Source organism: Petromyzon marinus, chromosome 35 (assembly GCF_048934315.1).
Source record: "Petromyzon marinus isolate PM22_M1 ecotype Great Lakes invasive population chromosome 35, UKy_Petmar_22M1.pri1.0, whole genome shotgun sequence".
Lineage (NCBI taxonomy): Eukaryota > Metazoa > Chordata > Hyperoartia > Petromyzontiformes > Petromyzontidae > Petromyzon > Petromyzon marinus.
In genome coordinates, this window is record NC_133701.1 from 12,427,313 (window position 1) to 12,448,354 (window position 21,042).

Below are 21,042 nucleotides of genomic sequence, written 5' to 3' on the forward strand. Positions count from 1 at the left end.
CAGTCACAAGCTAATCACTCAACTATTTCAATGCTAAATTCTCCTGTTTGATTTGTACTAGGTGCCTCTGTGGATGTGTAGGCTTTGACTTTAACATAGCTATTTCTATGACCAGCCACAAGCTAATCCCTCAGTTATTTCAATACTAAATTCTCCTGTTTGATTTGTACTAGGTGCGTCTGTGAATGTGTAGGCTTTGACTTTAACATAGCCATTTCTGTGACCAGTCACAAGCTAATCACTCAGCTATTTCAATGCTAAATTATCCTGTTTGATTTGTCATAGGTGCCTCTGTGGATGTGTAAGCTTTGACTTGAACATAGCTATTTATATGATCAGTCACAAGCTAATCACTCAGCTATTTGAATGCTGAATTCTCCTGTTTGATATGTAAACCCCTTTGTCAAGGTGCCTCACTTCTCTAAACCAGCTTAAAAGACGCTACGAATCTTAACAACGTTCATTGAAGCTCTGTCATCCCGACAGGTCTGTTCCTTTCACCTGAAGAAGGCCACTTGTGTTGTGGCCGAAACGTCGTGAGAATTTTATTGTGTAATTTTATTTTATTAATTAATTATTTCATTCTCATTCTACGTGACTTTACCGAAAGAACCAAAGAAGATGAATCCTTGCAGTTACGAAAGCTTTAAATCGAAATTTTTTCTCCAAGTCATTAAGGTTTTGAGGCTGACGTTTGTCAACTCGAACCTTCAGCTCCCTCCACAGATCTTCTATGGGATTAAGGTCTGGAGACTGGCTAGGCCACTCCAGGGCCTTAACGTGCTTTTTCTTGAGCCACTCCTTTGTTTTGATCATTGTCATGCTGGAATACCCATCCATGACCCATTTTCAATGCCCTGGCTGAGGGAAGGAGGTTCTCACACAAGATTTGACGGTACATGGCCCCGTCCATCATCCCTTTGATGCGGTGAAGTTGTCCTGTCCCCTTAACAGAAAAACACCCCCAAAGCATAATGTTTCCACCTCCATGTTTGACGGTGGGGATGGTGTTCTTGGGGTCATAGGCAGAATTCCTCCTCCGCCAAACACGGCGAGTTGAGATGATGCCAAAAAGCTCCATTTTGGTCTCATCTGACCACAACACTTTCACCCAGTTGTCCTCTGAATCATCCAGATGTTCATTGGCAAACTTCAGACGGCCATGTATATGTGCTTTCTTGAGCAGGGGGACCTTGCGGGCGCTGCAGGATTTCAGTCCTTCACGGCGTAATGTTACCAATTGTTTTCTTGGTGACTATGGTCCCAGCTGCCTTGAGATCATTGACAAGATCCTGGGCTGATTCCTCACCATTCTCATGATCATTGCAACTCCACGAGGTGAGATCTTGCATGGAGCCCCAGGCCGAGGGAGATTGACAGTTCTTTTGTGTTTCTTCCATTTGTGAATAATCGCACCAATTGTTGTCACCTTCTCACCAACCTGCTTGGCAATGGTCTTGTAGCCCATTCCATCCTTGTGTATGTCTCCAATCGTATCCCTGACATCCTTGGAGAGCTCTTTGGTCTTGGCCATGGTGGAGAGTTTGGAATCTGATTGATTGATTGCTTCTGTGGACAGGTGTCTTTTATACAGGTAACAAGCTGAGATTAGGAGCAATCCCTTTAAGAGTGTGCTCCTAATCTCAGCTCGTTACCTGTATAAAATACACCTGGGAGCCAGAAATCTTTCTGATTGAGAGGGGCTCAAATACTTATTTCCCTCATTAAAATGCAAATAAATTTGTAACATTTTTGACATGCGTTTTTCTGGATTTTGTTGTTGTTATTCTGTCTCTCACTGTTCAAATAAACCTACCATTAAAATTATAGACTGATCATTTCTTTGTCAGTGGGCAAACGTACAAAATCAGCAGGGGATCAAATACTTTTTTCCCTCACTGTATGTCTCCCTCACTATCGGCAATAGAGTAACATCTTCAACGTGTATACATTCTAATGTCTCCACAACACATGTCTTTACCCAGCCACCTGTCTGCGCACCATTTCGTGATAATTTCAAGGGAACGCTCTTACCATTTGAATGCCATAATATATAAAAGCCCTCGGAGATGGGATACACCGTGGTTACGTGGTAAAACAAGGTCATTAGGGAGGTTCTTAGGACACCAGGGTTTGTGTTTAACATGAAAGAGAGGTCTTCCAGTCTTGTGTGGTGGTTTACAGCTTTTATTACTTCAAGACTAGCCAAGCCCACACTATAAAGTTACGTGAACTTCACATATCTTATTATGGTGAGGCTTTTTTGCGTGCGTAAACATTCGTGACTGAGCTGATACCATCAATTCACTAGATCTATGCACCTGGTGTACTCTCGGGTTACTGACCTAGTTTCACACTCAGAATCTTATTGGAGCCACCCTACCGATCATTTTTGTTCTCACTCTCACACGACTGCAAACTATTTCTGGATTGTGTAAATTCTAAAATTTAGTGGATCATATTTATTTTTTCAATGAAAAATACGTTACACTGTAGTGTAAATGACATTACAAAATATGTTTACTTATGTAGTGGATTCAACTCAGTCGCAGACATACTCTTCGGAGGCAACACATTTTTTGATACCAACACAAAGGGGTAACTGCCCCTTTACCAGATAACAACCTATGGTGGTGGGCCACCAGGCTAACTACACTAATTACACTGGGAGTAGCTACAACGGACAGGACCCCGGCTTGGGTCCAGGTCCACTTGTGATTCTTCTCGGACGTAGAACGTAGATCTTCAGGAAAACAACAGCAACGTTGAACCCCGGTCCCTCTAGGGACCCGGTTTATATCCTCACTGGTCGTGGCTGGCTCCGCCCTTGGCCACGACCACCTTCTCGAACCCTCTCGCAGGATCTTGCCCCGACACGTGGAGGCGCCCCCATTTTTCGTGGTCTAACCCAATGAAGGCGTCACGCGCCACCGGACCCTCGGCCACCTCAGATGTTAAAACCTCAGCCAACGCCGCAAGGAGAGGGGGCGAGGGCTTGTTGGGTGGCTTATAGTGCCCAGAGCCCGAAAAGCACGCGCACCCGCTGCTCATTGGTAATCTCGACAGGGCATTAGGGTTCGTGTGACAGGAGCCTTTGCAATAGGTAACCTTAAAGGAGTAGTCCTGGAGGACATCCAACCAGCGTGAAAATTGGCCAGACAGCTGATCAACACACAGCGCGTACTGTAGCGCCGCGTGGTCAGAGCGCACCTCAAAGTGTCTACCATACAAATAGGGGCGATACTGTTGCACAAAAACCACAATAGCTAACAGTTCCCGGCATGTGACACAATACCGTTGTTCGGCTGGAGACAGCACTCTGCTTCCGTATGCGACAACACTCTTGACGCCATTGACAACTTGGGACAGAACAACTCCAATTCCGGTGTTACTAGCGTCTGTATCAAGGATGAACGGCAAGGAAAAGTCGGGGTAGCGGAGGGGAGGGGCGTTCACCAAGCCATCCTGGAGCGCAACAAATGCGGCCTCCTCCTCCTCCCCCCAATGTAATTTATGACCCTTTGCCATCAAGGCGTGGAGAGGTTTAGCGATGGTAGTGAACCCGGCGACAAAACGGCGGTAATAGGACACGAATCCTTTGAAACTGCGCACCTCCCCCACCGACGTGGGGATGGGCCAAGTTCGAACACATGCGGTTTTGTCTGGGTCAGTCGCAATACCCGATTCACTTACTATGTGGCCGAACCGATTGCTGGAGGAAGTGACATTTCTGTTGTTTAAATTTCAGGTTGGCCGCACGCATTTTTAGAAAGGCAGCACATAGCCATCGAGATATATCAAGCATGAGTCCCACTGGAGACCGGCCAGAACCAGTTCCATTATTCACTGATACGTGGCCGGCGCGGAATGAAGACCCATCAGAAGCAGATTGAATTTGTACAAGCCTTGTGGTGTACGAAAGGCTGTTTTGGGCTTAGAGGCTTCATCTAGCGGCAACTGCCAGAACCCGGATAGGAGATCAAGAGTGGAAAAGAACCGCGCTACTGCTAGAGCATCCAGTGAGTCATCCATTCGATGTAGAGGGTACGCTTCAGCGACAGAGACCTTGTTAAGCTTACGGAAGTCAACACGAAAGCGCAAGTTGCAGTCGTGCTTTTTAACAAGTACAATTGGGCCTCCCCATGGGCTGGTGGACGGTGAAATAATGTCCATGGCTAACACCCATTGGCACTGCCTTACCAACACTTACTTCACCTGGAATGGTCCATTCTACAAACAAAATGAGGTTACCCCAAGGTGTTCTCCCTTATCGCCAGTGGTAGCGAATGTTTTCATGGAGAAATTTGAGACAGATGCCATCCAGACATCCACCCTACGTCCTTCCTTGTGGAAGAGATACGTAGATGACACGTTCGTCATCTGGCCACATGGCCTGCCAGCACTGAACCAATTTCTCAACCACATCAATTCCATACACCCATCTATTAAATTGACCATGGAAGTGGAAAAGGATGGCAAGCTAACATTCCTGGATGTTTTGATTGAGAAGAGACCTGATGGCTCGTTGGGACACTGTCTAAGGAAAGCCACCCACATGGATGCCTATCTAAAGCCTGACTCCCATCACCACCCTCATCAAAACACTACGCCATAGGGCCCGTTGCAACTCCGACCAGCACCACGTAGCCAGTGAGTTGGAGCACGTACACCAAGCCCTCAGGATGAACAGGTACTCTGACCGTACCATCCGCAAACCTGTCTCCCCAGCTATGGGGAGACAACCTTCTGAGGATCCAACCAAAACCATAATGTTACCATACATAGCAGGGGTTACCAAAGATATTTCCAAAATCTTAAACAAATACAAGATCCAGGTTCGTTTCAACACAGTACACAAAATCCGTGATTTGATCCCATCCGTAAAGGATGTGATTACTGACATGCAATACCCTGGTGTCTACAAACTGAGTTGTGGTTGCGGCAGCAGTTACATTGGGCAAACGAAACGACATGTCTCGGACTGCGTTCGTGAACACAAGGCACATCTGAAACATGGTAGGACCAATACCTCTGCCGTTGCTGATGATTGTTTTAACGCTGTGGGCTCACGAAATAGATTTTTCCAAGACGAAGGTACTCTGCAAACTCACCGGCTACCTTCACAGATTTGTTCATGAAGCCACCCAGATATATAAACACGGACACAACTTCAACCGAGAAGATGGGTACAAACTGAGCAATCATTGGAAGGACGTTATTAACCAGGTAAAGTCTTAACTGACTGTAATGTTTCCATCATACCTGCCTATGGCAGCTGTTATTTCCGACTCTGTGTCTCTCTCTTTGCCTCTCTCTTAGATCTCTCCCCCAGTGACTCAAGTGCTGCTGCAGAGTCCCACTTTCCCCCCTTCTCCCCCCCCTTCTCTCTCCTCCCTACAGCCGATCTCTCCCCGAGTGACTCAAGTGCTGCTGCAGAGTCCCACTTCTGTCCCCCCCCTTCCCCACCCCCCTCTCTACCCCCCCTTCTCTCTCCCTCCTACAGCCGATCTCTCCTCCAGTGACTCAAGTGCTGCTGCAGAGTCAGTCCCACTTTCTGCCCCACTCCCTCTCCCCCCCCTTCTCTCTCCCCCCTACAGCCAATCTCTTGAATTGCACTCTCATGCTCACATGTCCTTTGGATTGCATTCTCATGCTCAGATGCCCGACAGTCTATATCTCACAATCGCTGGCCCCACCCTCTTGCCCGATGCGGCAACCCCCCCTCCCTCCTCCCTCTCGGGTCAATATAATGCCTTGTCCACAGCAGTCTGATTCTCTCACCTGAAGACGGTCGCTTGTTGTTGCGATCGAAACGTCGTGATCTATTATTTTTTCTACCTACGTGACTTTACCGAAAGAACCAAAGAGTATGGATTCCTGCAGTCACGAAAGCTTCAAATCAAGATTATAACATATTAATCAGCATTGCAGTACTACGTATCATTAAATAGTGTGACGTGAGTAATCGAAACAATATAAATGCATTGAATAAATAAGCTGAAATAAGTTTAAATTCAAGAGCAGCAGTACACACAGTTAATTTGAGAAGCAGGCTACAGCCTACATTGTAGACTGCCAGTACGGTGACTCAATAAAATAAGCATTGCTACAGTCGACATAAAAAGCTGCCAATATAGTCAGCAGCTGAAAAAGCAGAATACAGTCGACATGAAAGGCTGGCAGTACACTGAGTGAGGTAAAGAAGCAGGCAACAGATTATAGATTGGCATACACTCATAATGGCCAAAAGCAAAATTAGCAGTGTAGATAAGAGTGCCAGTTAATTAATTAGCAGCAGGCCACAGCACAGATTGGCAGTACACCATCGCAGCGTCATAAAAACACACCTTAAAAAGGAAATATTTAGCAACCTAATAATGAAATATGAGTTTTCTGCACACATACATTGTTATTGTAATATTTGCCAACGTATTTGTTTCATAATAGTAAACAATGAACCTGAGTTGTTAGCGAAAGATTCAATGAAATTGTACTTTCCATTTCCGTCGTGAGGCCTAGTCCCGTGCAGAGCCCGCGGCCTTGCCTAGATTGCCCAGCCGGAGGAGGTGACAAATTGCCAGACTGGGGGCTGGGCCGCTCTTCCCACCCGCGCTGCAATAATGCTATATAATCTCTATAATATTAATATTTACGGACTTTATATACAGCATGCATTGGGGTGGGGGGGGGGGGGGGGGGTGGAAAAGAGGGCATAAAACTGTGAAGAATGAGCCTCAAAAATGTTTGCGATCATGTGTGCATTGCTAAGGGCAACTCCTGTCAGTGTTTTGCGCATGCGCAATTGCGTTCTTTGTCCTGCGCCGGGCGGCAAAACGATATAAATAAATATAAATCGCACAAAAACGCTATTTTAACAAAATTTAAAGTTAATGGACGGGAAAAAGAAATTGGGCTTGCCCACTGCGGGGCTTACGGGGTAGTAGCTGGAAAAAATGTTTTTACGTAAACCCCACCGTTTGAGAGCCAAATCCCTCACAAGCGCTTGCGCAGACAGACAGACAGACGGATAGACGGATAAAAATCTACTTTTATAGGTTAGACTAGTGGGAAGTACCCGGCGTTGCCTGGGTCTAAAAAATATTTCAAAACTACTCTTAAAAAACTAACAGTGCGTACTGACTGTGGTGGTACCTGCTATGATTACAGCAGTGCATACTGACTGTGGTGGTACCTGCTATGATTACAGCAGTGCATCCTGACTGTGGTGCTATCTGCTTTCACTACAACAGTGCATACTGACTGTGGTGGTATCTGCTTACACTACAGCAGTGCATAATGACTGTGCTAGTACCTACTTTCACTACAGCAGTGCATACTGACTGTGGTGGCACCTGCTTTCACTAGAGCAGTGCAGTACTGAATGTGGTGGTATCTGCTTTCACTACAGCACTGCATACTGACTGTGGTGGCACCTGCTTTCACTAGAGCAGTGCATACTGAGTGTGGTGGTACCTGCTTTCATTACAGCAGTGCATACCGACTTTGGTGGGGCCTGCTATGATTACAGCAGTGCATACTGACTGTGGTGGTACCTGCTATGTTTATGGCAGCGCATACTGACTGGTGGTACCTGCTGTGATTACAGCAGTGCATACTGACTGGTGGTACCTGCACTGATTACAACAGTGCATTCTGACTGTGGTGGTACCTGATATGATTACAGCAGTGTATACTGACTGTGGTGGTACCTGCTATGATTACATCAGTGCATACTGACTGTGATGGTACCTGCTATGATTACAGCAGTGCATCCTGACTGTGGTGGTATCTCCTTTCACTACAGCAGAGCATACTGACTGTGGTGGTACCTGTTTCCACTACAGCAGTGCATAATGACTGTGGTGGTAGCTGCTATGACTACAGCAGTGCATACTGATTGTGGTGGCACCTGCTATGACTACAGCAGTGCATACTGAATGTGGTGGCATCTGCTTTCACTACAACAGTGCATACTGACTGGTGGTACCTGCTTTCACTACAGCACTGCATACCGACTGTGGTGGCACCTGCTTTCACTAGAGCAGTGCATACTGAGTGTGGTGGTACCTGCTTTCATTACAGCAGTGCATACCGACTTTGGTGGGGCCTGCTATGATTACAGCAGTGCATACTGACTGTGGTGGTACCTGCTATGTTTATGGCAGCGCATACTGTGGTGGTACCTGCTGTGATTACAGCAGTGAATACTGACTGGTGGTACCTGCACTGATTACAACAGTGCATACTGACTATGGTGGTACCTGTATGATTACAGCAGTACATACTGACTGTGGTGGTACCTACTATCACTACAGTAGTACATGCTGACTCTATAGCAGTATATATCAACTCTATCGCACAAACTACTCACCTGACAGAGTGCCGTGGTGAGGCCTAGTCCCGTGCAGAGCCCCCGGCCTCGCCTAGATTGCCCACCCGGCTGAGGCTGGCGGCTGGCCCGCTATCCGTGCCCGCCCCCACCATCCCCCCGCCCACGCTACAATAATACTATGAAAGCGCTGTAATATTAGTATCTACCGACCCTGTAGTAGTAAGTGCACACATTGGGATGGGGGGAGGGGGAAGAGAACATGACACTTTGATGAATTTACCTCAGCGTTGTGTGTATTTTTTTTGCATTTTGAACGCGAAGGAGAAATCCCCCCCCCCCACCCTCCACCGATGACACGTGTGCGTTGCTAGTTGCAACCCCCGGGCAGTTTTAGGGTCGCGAGGAAATAATTAAAGAATGAAATATAGCACTAAATTGTTAATATAACTACTTTAAAGTTGACGGATGGGAAAACGGAATAGCGCTGGCTCACCACGGCGCTTACGGCATGGTACCAGGCTACTCTTTTTTAAACGTAAACCCCACGGTTTACAGACGGACAGATGGACAGACAGACAAAAAATGCCTTTTATATGTAAGACTAGCGGTAAGTACCCCACGTTGCCCGGGCGAAAAGACAGACACACACATCGACCTACATACACAGACATTAAGCCACACACACAAAGACATCTACTTACACACACACACACATATGCACTCACACACACTGACATCGACTTTAGATACACACACATGGAGTTACACACGCAAATTGACGTACACACATACAGCGACTGACACACACACATGCGTAGACTGTCACACACATTGACCAAAGCACACATATGGACTTACACACACACAGTATTGACTAAAATAGACACACATGGAGCCATGCACACACATGGACTTAGACACTCACTCGCACACATCGACTCGCACACATCGACTCGCACACATCGACTCGCACACATCGACTCGCACACATCGACTCGCACACATCGACTCGCACACATCGACTCGCACACATCGACTCGCACACATCGACTCGCACACATCGACTCGCACACATCGACTCGCACACATCGACTCGCACACATCGACTCGCACACATCGACTCGCACACATCGACTCGCACACATCGACTCGCACACATCGACTCGCACACATCGACTCGCACACATCGACTCGCACACATCGACTCGCACACATCGACTCGCACACATCGACTCGCACACATCGACTCGCACACATCGACTCGCACACATCGACTCGCACACATCGACTCGCACACATCGACTCGCACACATCGACTCGCACACATCGACTCGCACACATCGACTCGCACACATCGACTCGCACACATCGACTCGCACACATCGACTCGCACACATCGACTCGCACACATCGACTCGCACACATCGACTCGCACACATCGACTCGCACACATCGACTCGCACACATCGACTCGCACACATCGACTCGCACACATCGACTCGCACACATCGACTCGCACACATCGACTCGCACACATCGACTCGCACACATCGACTCGCACACATCGACTCGCACACATCGACTCGCACACATCGACTCGCACACATCGACTCGCACACATCGACTCGCACACATCGACTCGCACACATCGACTCGCACACATCGACTCGCACACATCGACTCGCACACATCGACTCGCACACATCGACTCGCACACATCGACTCGCACACATCGACTCGCACACATCGACTCGCACACATCGACTCGCACACATCGACTCGCACACATCGACTCGCACACATCGACTCGCACACATCGACTCGCACACATCGACTCGCACACATCGACTCGCACACATCGACTCGCACACATCGACTCGCACACATCGACTCGCACACATCGACTCGCACACATCGACTCGCACACATCGACTCGCACACATCGACTCGCACACATCGACTCGCACACATCGACTCGCACACATCGACTCGCACACATCGACTCGCACACATCGACTCGCACACATCGACTCGCACACATCGACTCGCACACATCGACTCGCACACATCGACTCGCACACATCGACTCGCACACATCGACTCGCACACATCGACTCGCACACATCGACTCGCACACATCGACTCGCACACATCGACTCGCACACATCGACTCGCACACATCGACTCGCACACATCGACTCGCACACATCGACTCGCACACATCGACTCGCACACATCGACTCGCACACATCGACTCGCACACATCGACTCGCACACATCGACTCGCACACATCGACTCGCACACATCGACTCGCACACATCGACTCGCACACATCGACTCGCACACATCGACTCGCACACATCGACTCGCACACATCGACTCGCACACATCGACTCGCACACATCGACTCGCACACATCGACTCGCACACATCGACTCGCACACATCGACTCGCACACATCGACTCGCACACATCGACTCGCACACATCGACTCGCACACATCGACTCGCACACATCGACTCGCACACATCGACTCGCACACATCGACTCGCACACATCGACTCGCACACATCGACTCGCACACATCGACTCGCACACATCGACTCGCACACATCGACTCGCACACATCGACTCGCACACATCGACTCGCACACATCGACTCGCACACATCGACTCGCACACATCGACTCGCACACATCGACTCGCACAGACACAAAGACGAAGATCCCCCATATAGCCTTAACAGACTGAAGGGGCAAGTGCTGTTAGCGAGCACCTATGAAGGCCGGAACAACACACGAGGGGGTGGGTGGCCAGCACCACGCCCGACCGCCTTTGTCTCCCTAGTGGCAATGTTTACACACCGCACCAGGTACTCATTTGAGGCTGAGTTGACCTAGGGGAGGCCCGGGACCGGTTCAGATAATCGTCACTGGTGTTCGCCGTGAGTGGGAATCGAACCCGTGTCACGAGGTTCGTAGCGCAGCGTGCTAACCGCTACACTACCGCTCCCCACTAGATACACACACATGGAGTTACACACATATCGACTCAAACACACATCGACTTCCACACACACATATGGACTTACACACACTTATATGAACTAACACACAAACATATAGACTCGCACACACATACACATCGACGTACACACACACACACACATCGATTGACACACATAGACACACACACAGTGACTTACACACATGGAGCCATACACACACATCGACTAACACACACACAGCGACTGACACACACACACATGGACTGACACGCACACTTGGACTTACAGACACACTTCGACATACACACACACACACATCTGGCGTTGCCCGGGCAAAAAAGGCACAGACACATATCGACTGACATACACACATGGACCTAAACGCACACACATATGGACTCAAACACACAGACACATCGACTGACCCACACATATCGACTTACACAGTAATCCCCGATGATGCCACAGCTAGAGCGATTTTCTCTCTCTGGCGAGCCTTAGCGAGAAGCAGTTTGAAAACAAAGGTCTTGCCAGTACTGGCAGGTGCATCAAGGGAAAAAAAGACTCGATTTGTAGTCTCAATGTCTTCCAAGATTTTCGTGTAGGCTTCTATTTGTGCATCCATGAGCTTTGGTTAATTTTACTAAATACATTTAAGAATCTGTAAAGCATAATAGTTTTGTATGGTGTGTATGCCATTGTGACAAATGCAGAATTTATTGAAATGTTTGTAGCTACATGACGTAACAGAAAGAATCAAAGATGAAATCCTGCAGTGACGAAAGCTGTAAGTGAAGAGAAGTAATGTAATAACAGGAACGTGATATTTACCATAATGGTTGTACTAGAACTTGAGAGTTAACACAAGAATAATGATGATATTTGAACGTGAGTTCACATAAGATAATGAAGATGTAAGTAATGGGCAAGTAATAAACCGAAAATATTTGTTTATCGATTTATATGGTGTGTATGGCATAGTGACAAAAGCAAAATGTATTTAACTGTTTGTTGGTACAAGACATTACCGAAACAGGCAAAGAATGACAATTCCTGCAGTCACAAAAGTTGTAAGTGAAGATAAATAATGTAATAATATTAAGGTGATATTTGCATAAAGAGGTGTATTTGAAGGTGAGTTGATAGAATAATAAAGCTGAAAGTAAAAGGCAAGTTAACGGGAAGAAAAAATATGTTGTTGTGAGCACACAAACAAAAGAATAAATTGTTTCAAAGGTAGATTTAAAGCTTTCGTGACTGCAAGGATCCATACTCTTTGGTTCTATTCGGTAAAGTCACGTATTTTTTACCTACGTGACTTTACCGAATAGAACCAAAGAGTATTTCAAAGGTGATTAATAAAACAACAGTTTTGTACGTACGTGATTTTAGCGTAAGAAGTAAGGGGATTTTTACTTATCATAGGCGTGGTGAGGCCTAGTCTCGTGCAGAGCCCCCATCCTAGCCTACATTGGCGAGCCGGCGGAGGTGGCACTACCCCCACACCCCCGCCAGCATCCCTCCGCCCGTGCAACAATAATGCTATCTAAGATTCTAAGCAGTATAATATAATAATCTAGGGACTCTGTAGTATAAGCTGGATGCATCGTGTTGGGGGGGGGGTGGGCGCAGAGGACATCAGACTGTGAAGGAAAATCCGCAGCGTAATGTGTATATTTATTGCATGTTAAAGGCGTAAAAGAAGATGTCTCCCGTGAGCTCGACCGAAGGCGTACCACTTGGCAGGGTTTGCTCCCCCCCCCCCCCCCCCAGGCAATTGTCGTAAGTTGGTACGGTTGATCCTGCGCAATAAGTAAATAATTAAAATAATAATGGCACTAATTGGATAATTAAACTACTTTAAAGTTGACGGATGGGAAAACGGAATAGCCTATTCCCACCGTGGGGCTTAGGGCGTGCTGCCTGGCAATTTTTTTTCAACATAAACCTCACCGTTCGAGAGCCAAATCCCTCGCAAGCACGCGCGCGGGGGGACTTTGATATTTAACATGTTAATATCTGATTGGATCAATTTTGGCCACAAAACAGAAGTAGGGTTGAAATGTTATTTTGATTGCTATTGTCAAAACAAATCAAAATAAAAAACATTCCATGCTTGCAAAAAGAGAATCATGTTTCCTTAAGCCCTGATGCCACTGAGGCTTGAATTGTTTAATGTTCCAAGGACACTAAAGTTGGGTGCTAACAGTGTATTTATGAAGGTAGGTGTTGGCATGACTGACAGCACGAGATTCCAGTATTACAGTACTGTTTACCCGTGTTCTACTGAAATGTCCCAGCTGAGCCCTCATGGTATGAATGGTTTTGCAAAGAGGTCCTCAGCTTTAGTGAATACATATTTTACAAATCCTTATGGACACCCTCTATCTACCACTCTTAATCCTACTTACGACAACTAATGTGCTGTACTTCGATCGGGAGAAGAGCTCTGCAAGGCATTCTTGCAGGGACGTGTGTGTGTCAATGAGGCCCACCGAAACTATTTTAAAGTCTTATTCAGCTTTAAGTACGGAAAAGGTTCCCCACCGCTGCTCTACGGGTATATGCAGCGTGTGTATGCGTGTGTGTGTGCGTGGTGGGGAGCGGTAGTGTGGCGGTTAGCGCGCTGCGCTATGAACCTGGCGACCCGAGTTCGATTCCTGCTCACGGCCAACACCAGTGACGATTATCTGAACCGGTTCTGGGCCTCCCCTAGGTCGACTCAGCCTTAAATGAATACCTGGTGCGGTGTGTAAACATTGCCACTGGGGAGAAAAAGGCGGTCGGGCGTGGTGCTAGCCACCCACCCCCTCGTGTACCGTTCTGGCCTTCATGGGTGCTCGCTAACAGCACTTGCCCCTACAGTCTGTTAAGGCTATACGGGGGATCTTTGATCTTTGTGTGTGCGTGGGCAGAGGCATGTTGTACCGCAGCCTTCACCACGCAACTGGAGCCGACCACCATTAGCCGAGTTGAGGACACCTACTGGAACCTGTGCGGCAACCTGAGCACCAAGTGAGCGTTTCTCTCTGCACTCCCCCCGGGGGGTTTATATCGCTGTCACAAGAGGTAAAACGTGCAGCCGCGCTCACGCCATTGCTGGCAGAGGGGCCTCCACTAGAGGGAGTTCTAGAGAGCCCCCTCGAGAGGGTAATTTGGCCTACTCTTTCACGCTGTGGTAGGAGAACCCACACTCGATCCCAACACACGCAACCTGTCAATTGACTAATGATGGTGTATCCATTAAGTATGCAGTACTTGAATAGGGAGAGAGACAGGGTGATTCAAGACATTTGTTGCAAATGCCATGCCAAGAGATTGAATCGAACCAGCGACCTCTGGATTGCAAATCCAATGTGCTGATCATTACACCGCCTATATTGAAGCATTCAACTGCCTTCTGTGCTTGCGTTTATCCAGTTTTCTCCCGCATCCAAAATATGTCTCAACGAAATTGATTGAAAACCTCAATTCGGCAATCTACTTAAAAATTACCCTAGTCTTGAAACAATATTCTGTATTTATAACTGCGTATTGCTCTAATATACAGGATGGTATATTATTTAAATAAACATGACATACACAAGTTTGTTACTAATAGTGTGGAAGTGCTGTCAGGGCAATTGCTCTTCGTGTCATTTGAAGATCTGAAGCCCCATGAGAGGGTGGCATGGCGTAGCCTGCAGCCGAATTCACTCCCGATTTCATTTGCCTCCCTATAGTTGAGGTCAGTACACTGTACAAGTCCCTTTAAACCGAGTCACCCTAAAGCAAGGTTAGAGAAATATTTTCCTGAATGCCGGTCAAATAAGACTTGAAAATATGTTAATTAGGCCACACGATATACGGCACAAAACTTTGCTCTTGCTATTACTGCACGCTTTAAGTGCTTCGCCAGAACTACTTGAAAGACAACAAGTCACTGAGTGCGCTAAAGTTATAAACACAGTGTTGCCAGGTCAAGAAAATGTCCCCTGTTGAATGCGATTAGTGTGGCTAAGATGCTTACAGCAGTGTCCCTGGTAGACTGGAGTAGGTGGCACGTGACAAGTAGCTGCAGCCATAACGAGATTTATATCGGGGCAGTGTGCCCTGGGCGGGAATATTTTCTGGACTGCTGATCTCAATGAAATGAATCCCTGGCTAACCAGTAGAGTAGCGCACACACCAATCTTGCGCGTACACAGCGGCGTGTACTGCTGGCGTATGTGTGCGTGATGCCGCGTGCGTAACTGATTGCCGCTGTAGGTGCCAGGCTTTCATGAAGCGCAACGAGTGCTTCTACCGCTGCTCGCCGCATGCTGCCGACTGGATGAACCCTTCCTACAAGAGTGGCCTGCTTCATGTGCCCATTTGCTCCAGCTACTGCAGTGACTGGTACGTTTGCCTGGGAAGGATTTCTTAACCCCTTCTCCACTTGCACGTCCAAAACCGTGCCAGCGTGGGAGCCATTGCGGTTTGGGTGGTTTTCAAATGCCTATTTGCTCAGCTAAGCTAGAATGGTCCTATGAAACTCTGGCCAAACAAGACGTCTGCATCTGCCATTGAGCCACGCTGGGCCAAGAGTGGGGTTAACTGTCTCCTTCAGCAGCACAACTCAGGTTTTGCAGTGGGGAAAAAAACAAAAACCTGGCGCCTCCTGAATTGCAAGGATGCCAATTCAGGGGGTGCAATTTTCCCATCTCAGAAATGTGATATTTACCTGCGTAGTCAGCAGAGGGCTGGGCAGCAAAATCCAGTGCTGCACTATACTATATTCCAACATCGACGTTCCCCGCATTCATCAACCCGCACTGACCACGTTTTGCATGGCAAGAAAAGCTCTTCATCTAAATGTACGAAAAAATAATCGTATATAGTTCCTATTATTTGTAATATATTGAGTCGTTCACTCAGGCTTTTTTATTTTATTGGTTACGCTTGTTTACCCAGAAAGGCCTCACTGAGTCTCGAGAACCTTTTTCAGGAGGTTCCTGCTGACTTTACACAGTAGGGGGCGACTGTCTCTACGTGTGTTTCCCAATTCAGTCATTTGCGAGTATAATTATTTTCAAATTTGGACCAAGGCGCTGGCACACATCGGCCTACTCTGAGGGAACTTTAACATCCGCTGTGAAGCACACATTGCATTGTATTTCCTGGCTAATAGAGCCCCAGAATTATTGAACCAAGTGTGACATACGCACTTCCATGGCTTGGACATCTCACCGGCCCTGGCTGAGCCAGTGAGTCTAGAGTCCCGTGTGCGATAGCGGAGCTGCGACACTCTGACCGGCCGTCTGCTGTGCGCGCGCCAGGTATGAAGCGTGTCGGAGCGACCTGACCTGCGCCCGTAACTGGATGGAAAACTTCAGCTGGAATGTGACCAACAGCTGCCGCAACAGCTGCATTCCGTTCAGCGAGGTATGGCTGCCTTTTTACATTATGAGCACGCATACTGCTGCCACAGTTAAAACTGTTGCTGTTATGCTTGACTGGCAGTGGGTCGAAGCATCCTCTATCCCAGCAGCTCACTGCTATCAGTCCAACCGTGCCTTCAGAGCAAAGTGGACCAATTTGGTGCAGGCAGCTATTTTCATTTCCTTCACTCAACTTCACTGAGCCCCTCAACCGATATCAACGACGGCATTGAACCCTACCAATTGATTATTCTTAACATGGTGGCAGTCAAGTCACCTACTTATGACATTGCTCTTTTTCTGGTTACTGTGTCCCGTGAACTTTACTCGTTGATTCCACCACCCACATTGAGGACTCGGTTCTACCAGACACCGACTGTTTCCTCTTAGCCACACTGTGTTCAACCACCTCCCACTGCACTGCAGAACACAACAACACACTCGCCCGCTCACTCACCCACTGACCAATTCACCACACTGCAGATCACAACACTTTATTTTCTTCTTCTGCATTTTCCCATCGCACTACTCCATTTGGGAATTTCCTCCCATTGTCTCTTCTCAAGTCTATACAATAACCTTTCTCAATTCCCAAAACTATTGTCTACTGTACCATCAATTGTGCTATTCGTTGCTGGCTGCTTGGCGTTTTGGACACGAGTGCAACTGTGATGAGAAGAAGAAGAAAAGAAAGAAATGCGAATGGCCCTTCTGTCAACCCACTGTGGATGAGCCCCCCCCCCACCACTCTGCGAGTCATGGACGTTATTTAACCATGCCTCACCATGCTGGTCAAGGGGGATTGCTGAGGGGTAAAGAGATAAGCTCAGGTATAGGTGCTAGATGGATTGTTACATTGCATGGCCATGACAGAGGGGCGATGGGTTTGGGAGCCCTTCATCCAGCAGTGGAATAGATCGTTGCGTATGACAACGTTGATATTTTTCAAACCACAGTACATTATGTCGCATATCTGACTCACTGGGGGATTGCGGTGAATACACGTAAAGGTCGAGTATGTGAACATCTGCAGTTGCACCACCATGCGCCATAAAGGTTAACAGACAAAAATAATGCACAAACGTCTTTAAACACAGGGAAAGGCTTCACTATGCTTGAGTAGTGATCGAATGAACGTGAGATCAGAACACACGACTGTGTGAGGAGAGGTTGAATTTGTGCACTTCTATAGAAAATGACCAGTATGTCTTGAACAATTACTGGGCTACCTGTATTACTCATCAGTGGTTCCTCCAATGCAATTTATGCCACAGCAGAATTTAGGATAAGCCGTTGCTTGCCCTTCTTCTCAGCGTGACACATCATGCCATGTTTTAATGCTTAAGCCTGGCTTTGCTAGGAATTCAATGTCATGCCACATGGCAACCGAGGTGGATTGTGCTTAACGAGAATAAGTGCCGATTACGTTCTTAAACACACTAAATTGCTCATTAGGCGAGTGGTCATTTTCCAAATGGGGACTTTGGTGTAGGGTTTGTACGTAGCTGGCCAGTTGTGACAGTTGAATATATTTTTGGTATGGATACGAGTTGAGTTGCAACTATAAATCCTTGTACAGTATGTATTCACGATGATGGAGACAACGCCATACATTCATACTGGATAGCATTGTCAAAGAACCATCGTACATTAGCTAATGCAAGTTGAATGTTACAAAAAATATACGTTGTGTTTTTCCCTTATATGGAAGGTGGTGAGCTCAAATCTTGGTTGGGGGGTCGATCTAGTCAATCATCCTTCCAGGGTCATAAAATGACTCCCGACTTTGAGGGGAAGTCAAGAGTCATTGTCCTATGGATAGACCACCCCACCATACGATTGTGGAATTTGCACCAATGTCTCAGGCCGTAAAGTCGAGAGGAGCACTGCTTCAATGCTGTGTTTTTATGCCATGATTTGGAGCGGTGGCACAGCGGTTAGCGCTCTGTTATGAATGTGATTCCCGAGTTCGATTCCCTGCCACAGCTAACTCCCCTTGAGGTATGGTCAAACAACCCCCTTAACCAATACAGTGTGGGAAGGACTTCATCCAAGAGTAGATTGACAAAAGCACAGAGATATTATGTTAAAATATAGTATATATTTCTATGGCTCAGCCACTCCCACCCCATGCTCCACACACTCACAGCACGAGAACGGACTGTTTTACGTGACTGTCAGAATATTCATTTATACTGGAGGAATCCGATGAGCTATCAAATGTCCAGTAAGGGCGGGCCAGAAAGTTACTGTGGAGCTGCAAGAAAAACAATCATATAGATTGACAACTGGCCTGTATGCGTATATGTAGAATTGCTCAAATTTTTAAATGTAACATTAACGGGAATTAATAACTAAAATTTTTCTTTTTGCAAGAACAATCCATGATAATTTGCGTGCACAGGTCGATATCACCTGTGCTGAGCTAAGGGGTTTCACATTTGGTCAGAGGTTTTCACTGGATGTTAACCACGTCCTCCCTATTATGCTTGTTGTTAATAGTCAGTCTTCAGTGTATTGTTTTTGAAAATCATAATTTGATTTGTAATCGTTTCTTGACTGAATAAATGATCTAGAATGTATCTGTGTTCTGGTGCCTGGAGATGTACTTCACGGCAGGCACAGTATAAATAATAAACGACGATGATACGCTCGCCCTCCTGGCTACAGACTTAGCAACATAGAAATGTATAAATCCATAACCCGTGCCTCTGCATGAGCTTAAACGCTCATGCAGTTCCGAACGGCCTTTGCCTGTAAGTCCTACCCCTCCTGACTGTGTAATCATTCACCCCCCAGTGGAGCCGATGCTCGAATCACTGTTGAACCAGGCCTGACACATTTTTGTTGTCTCAGTCGAGCCACTCACCTTGATATTGAAAACGCGCATTGTTAAGACGATTGACAACGGTCAAGTCAGAGCACTGAGACAGCACCTGCTGTGTTCCCGATTTAAAATTATATTCATACCTCAGCCATGATCTGGCCACTGCTGGACGAATTCCTTCCCCGCATTGCGAAAAGCCATCTATAGATCTTGCGCATGAGCTAATCTCATTGCTCCGTCTCTGTCGTGGTGATGCGCTAAAATACGAGACAATCCCTCCTTTGGCTGCCATTCCGTCACAAGTCTTGTCTATCAGCTATTACCTCTTATAGCAATTTGTCCTGTCCAAACCCACTTTTATCTCTGTCTATGATTGGCATTTATTCTCTGATACGTGCATTCCTCTTTTGATGTCTCTCATTTGTAATTTGCAGCGTTAAACTGGCATTTGGATGATTCGTTCGCGTGGTCAGACGATCGCTGGCCCGTTGACCTGGTCGCCATGAAGGCTCGGTCGGGGGAGAATCCGTCGTCCCTGCTGGCAGGTTCCGATTTCGAAGCCGAGGCGGCGATGGTCGAATCCGTGTGGAGCAATAGATGCGCGTGGATGCTCCGAGCGGCTCATAGCGAGCACATACTGTCGTCGTCCATCGCTTGAATGACGATGCGCAGCTCGCGTGCCAGTTCCAGCATCTTCTGGAGGACGATAGCATCGATGGCTTCATCGTCCATGCGGGGGTAACCCGCTCTAGCCATCGCGAGTAGAGTGGTCTGGAACTGCTAGTGGAAACTCTTTAGGGTGGTGTCACCTACCATAAAACCGGCTGCGGACGTCGGACGGAGGCCCGTAGACGTCGGACATCCGTCGGAGGGCCGATTGTAAAGTCGCCCTTTGTTGCCTGGGGATGGTGAGGAGCGAGACGAGAGCGTCGTCGTCCAGGGTGGTCGGTAGCACTTGAAGCGCCTGTGCGTCCGACCAGCCCACCATTACGTGGCTCAGGAAGCGACGCTAGAACGCCACCCAGTCGCCCCCTGTAGACACGAATTCACGAAAGATGGGCAGGCGCTGTTGGAGGGCGGACGTAGTTTCTTCTTCAGCCTGCACAGTCTCGAGCCGAAAATCGGTGATTGCCTGGCCCGTTCACGTATGATTCATACAATCTAGGGGAGTTCACGTGAATGCGACTGCAGCGCATAGCAGTGATACATATCATGAACTTACGTCCACTGTCCGTGCTCTCTGAGGCCATGAATGATCCACACGTAATGTGCAGCCCATTACGTATATTGAACTAATTTCGCACCGTACATAGCCAACCGTGCTAAATCGAAGGTGCAGGGGAAGGCCAACGCACTCAACACAATATTTATACAGTGAGAGAAAAAAGTATTTGATCCCCTCCTGATTTTGTACGTTTGCCCACTGACGAAGAAATTATTAGTCTATAATTTTAATGTTAGGTTTATTTGAACAGT

The 21,042-nt window shown here is 47.4% G+C and overlaps 1 protein-coding gene across 1 annotated transcript in view; it reads left to right on the forward strand.

Moving 5' to 3' along the window:
- LOC116948961 (uncharacterized) overlaps positions 1–21,042 on the forward strand; it is a 52,812-nt gene that overhangs the window by 13,508 nt on the left and 18,262 nt on the right. The window contains exons 3-5 of the mRNA XM_032966288.2: positions 14,256–14,355; positions 15,589–15,717; positions 16,638–16,743. Of these exons, the coding sequence (XP_032822179.2) occupies positions 14,256–14,355; positions 15,589–15,717; positions 16,638–16,743 (335 nt within the window). The remainder of the gene's footprint in view (positions 1–14,255; positions 14,356–15,588; positions 15,718–16,637; positions 16,744–21,042) is intronic.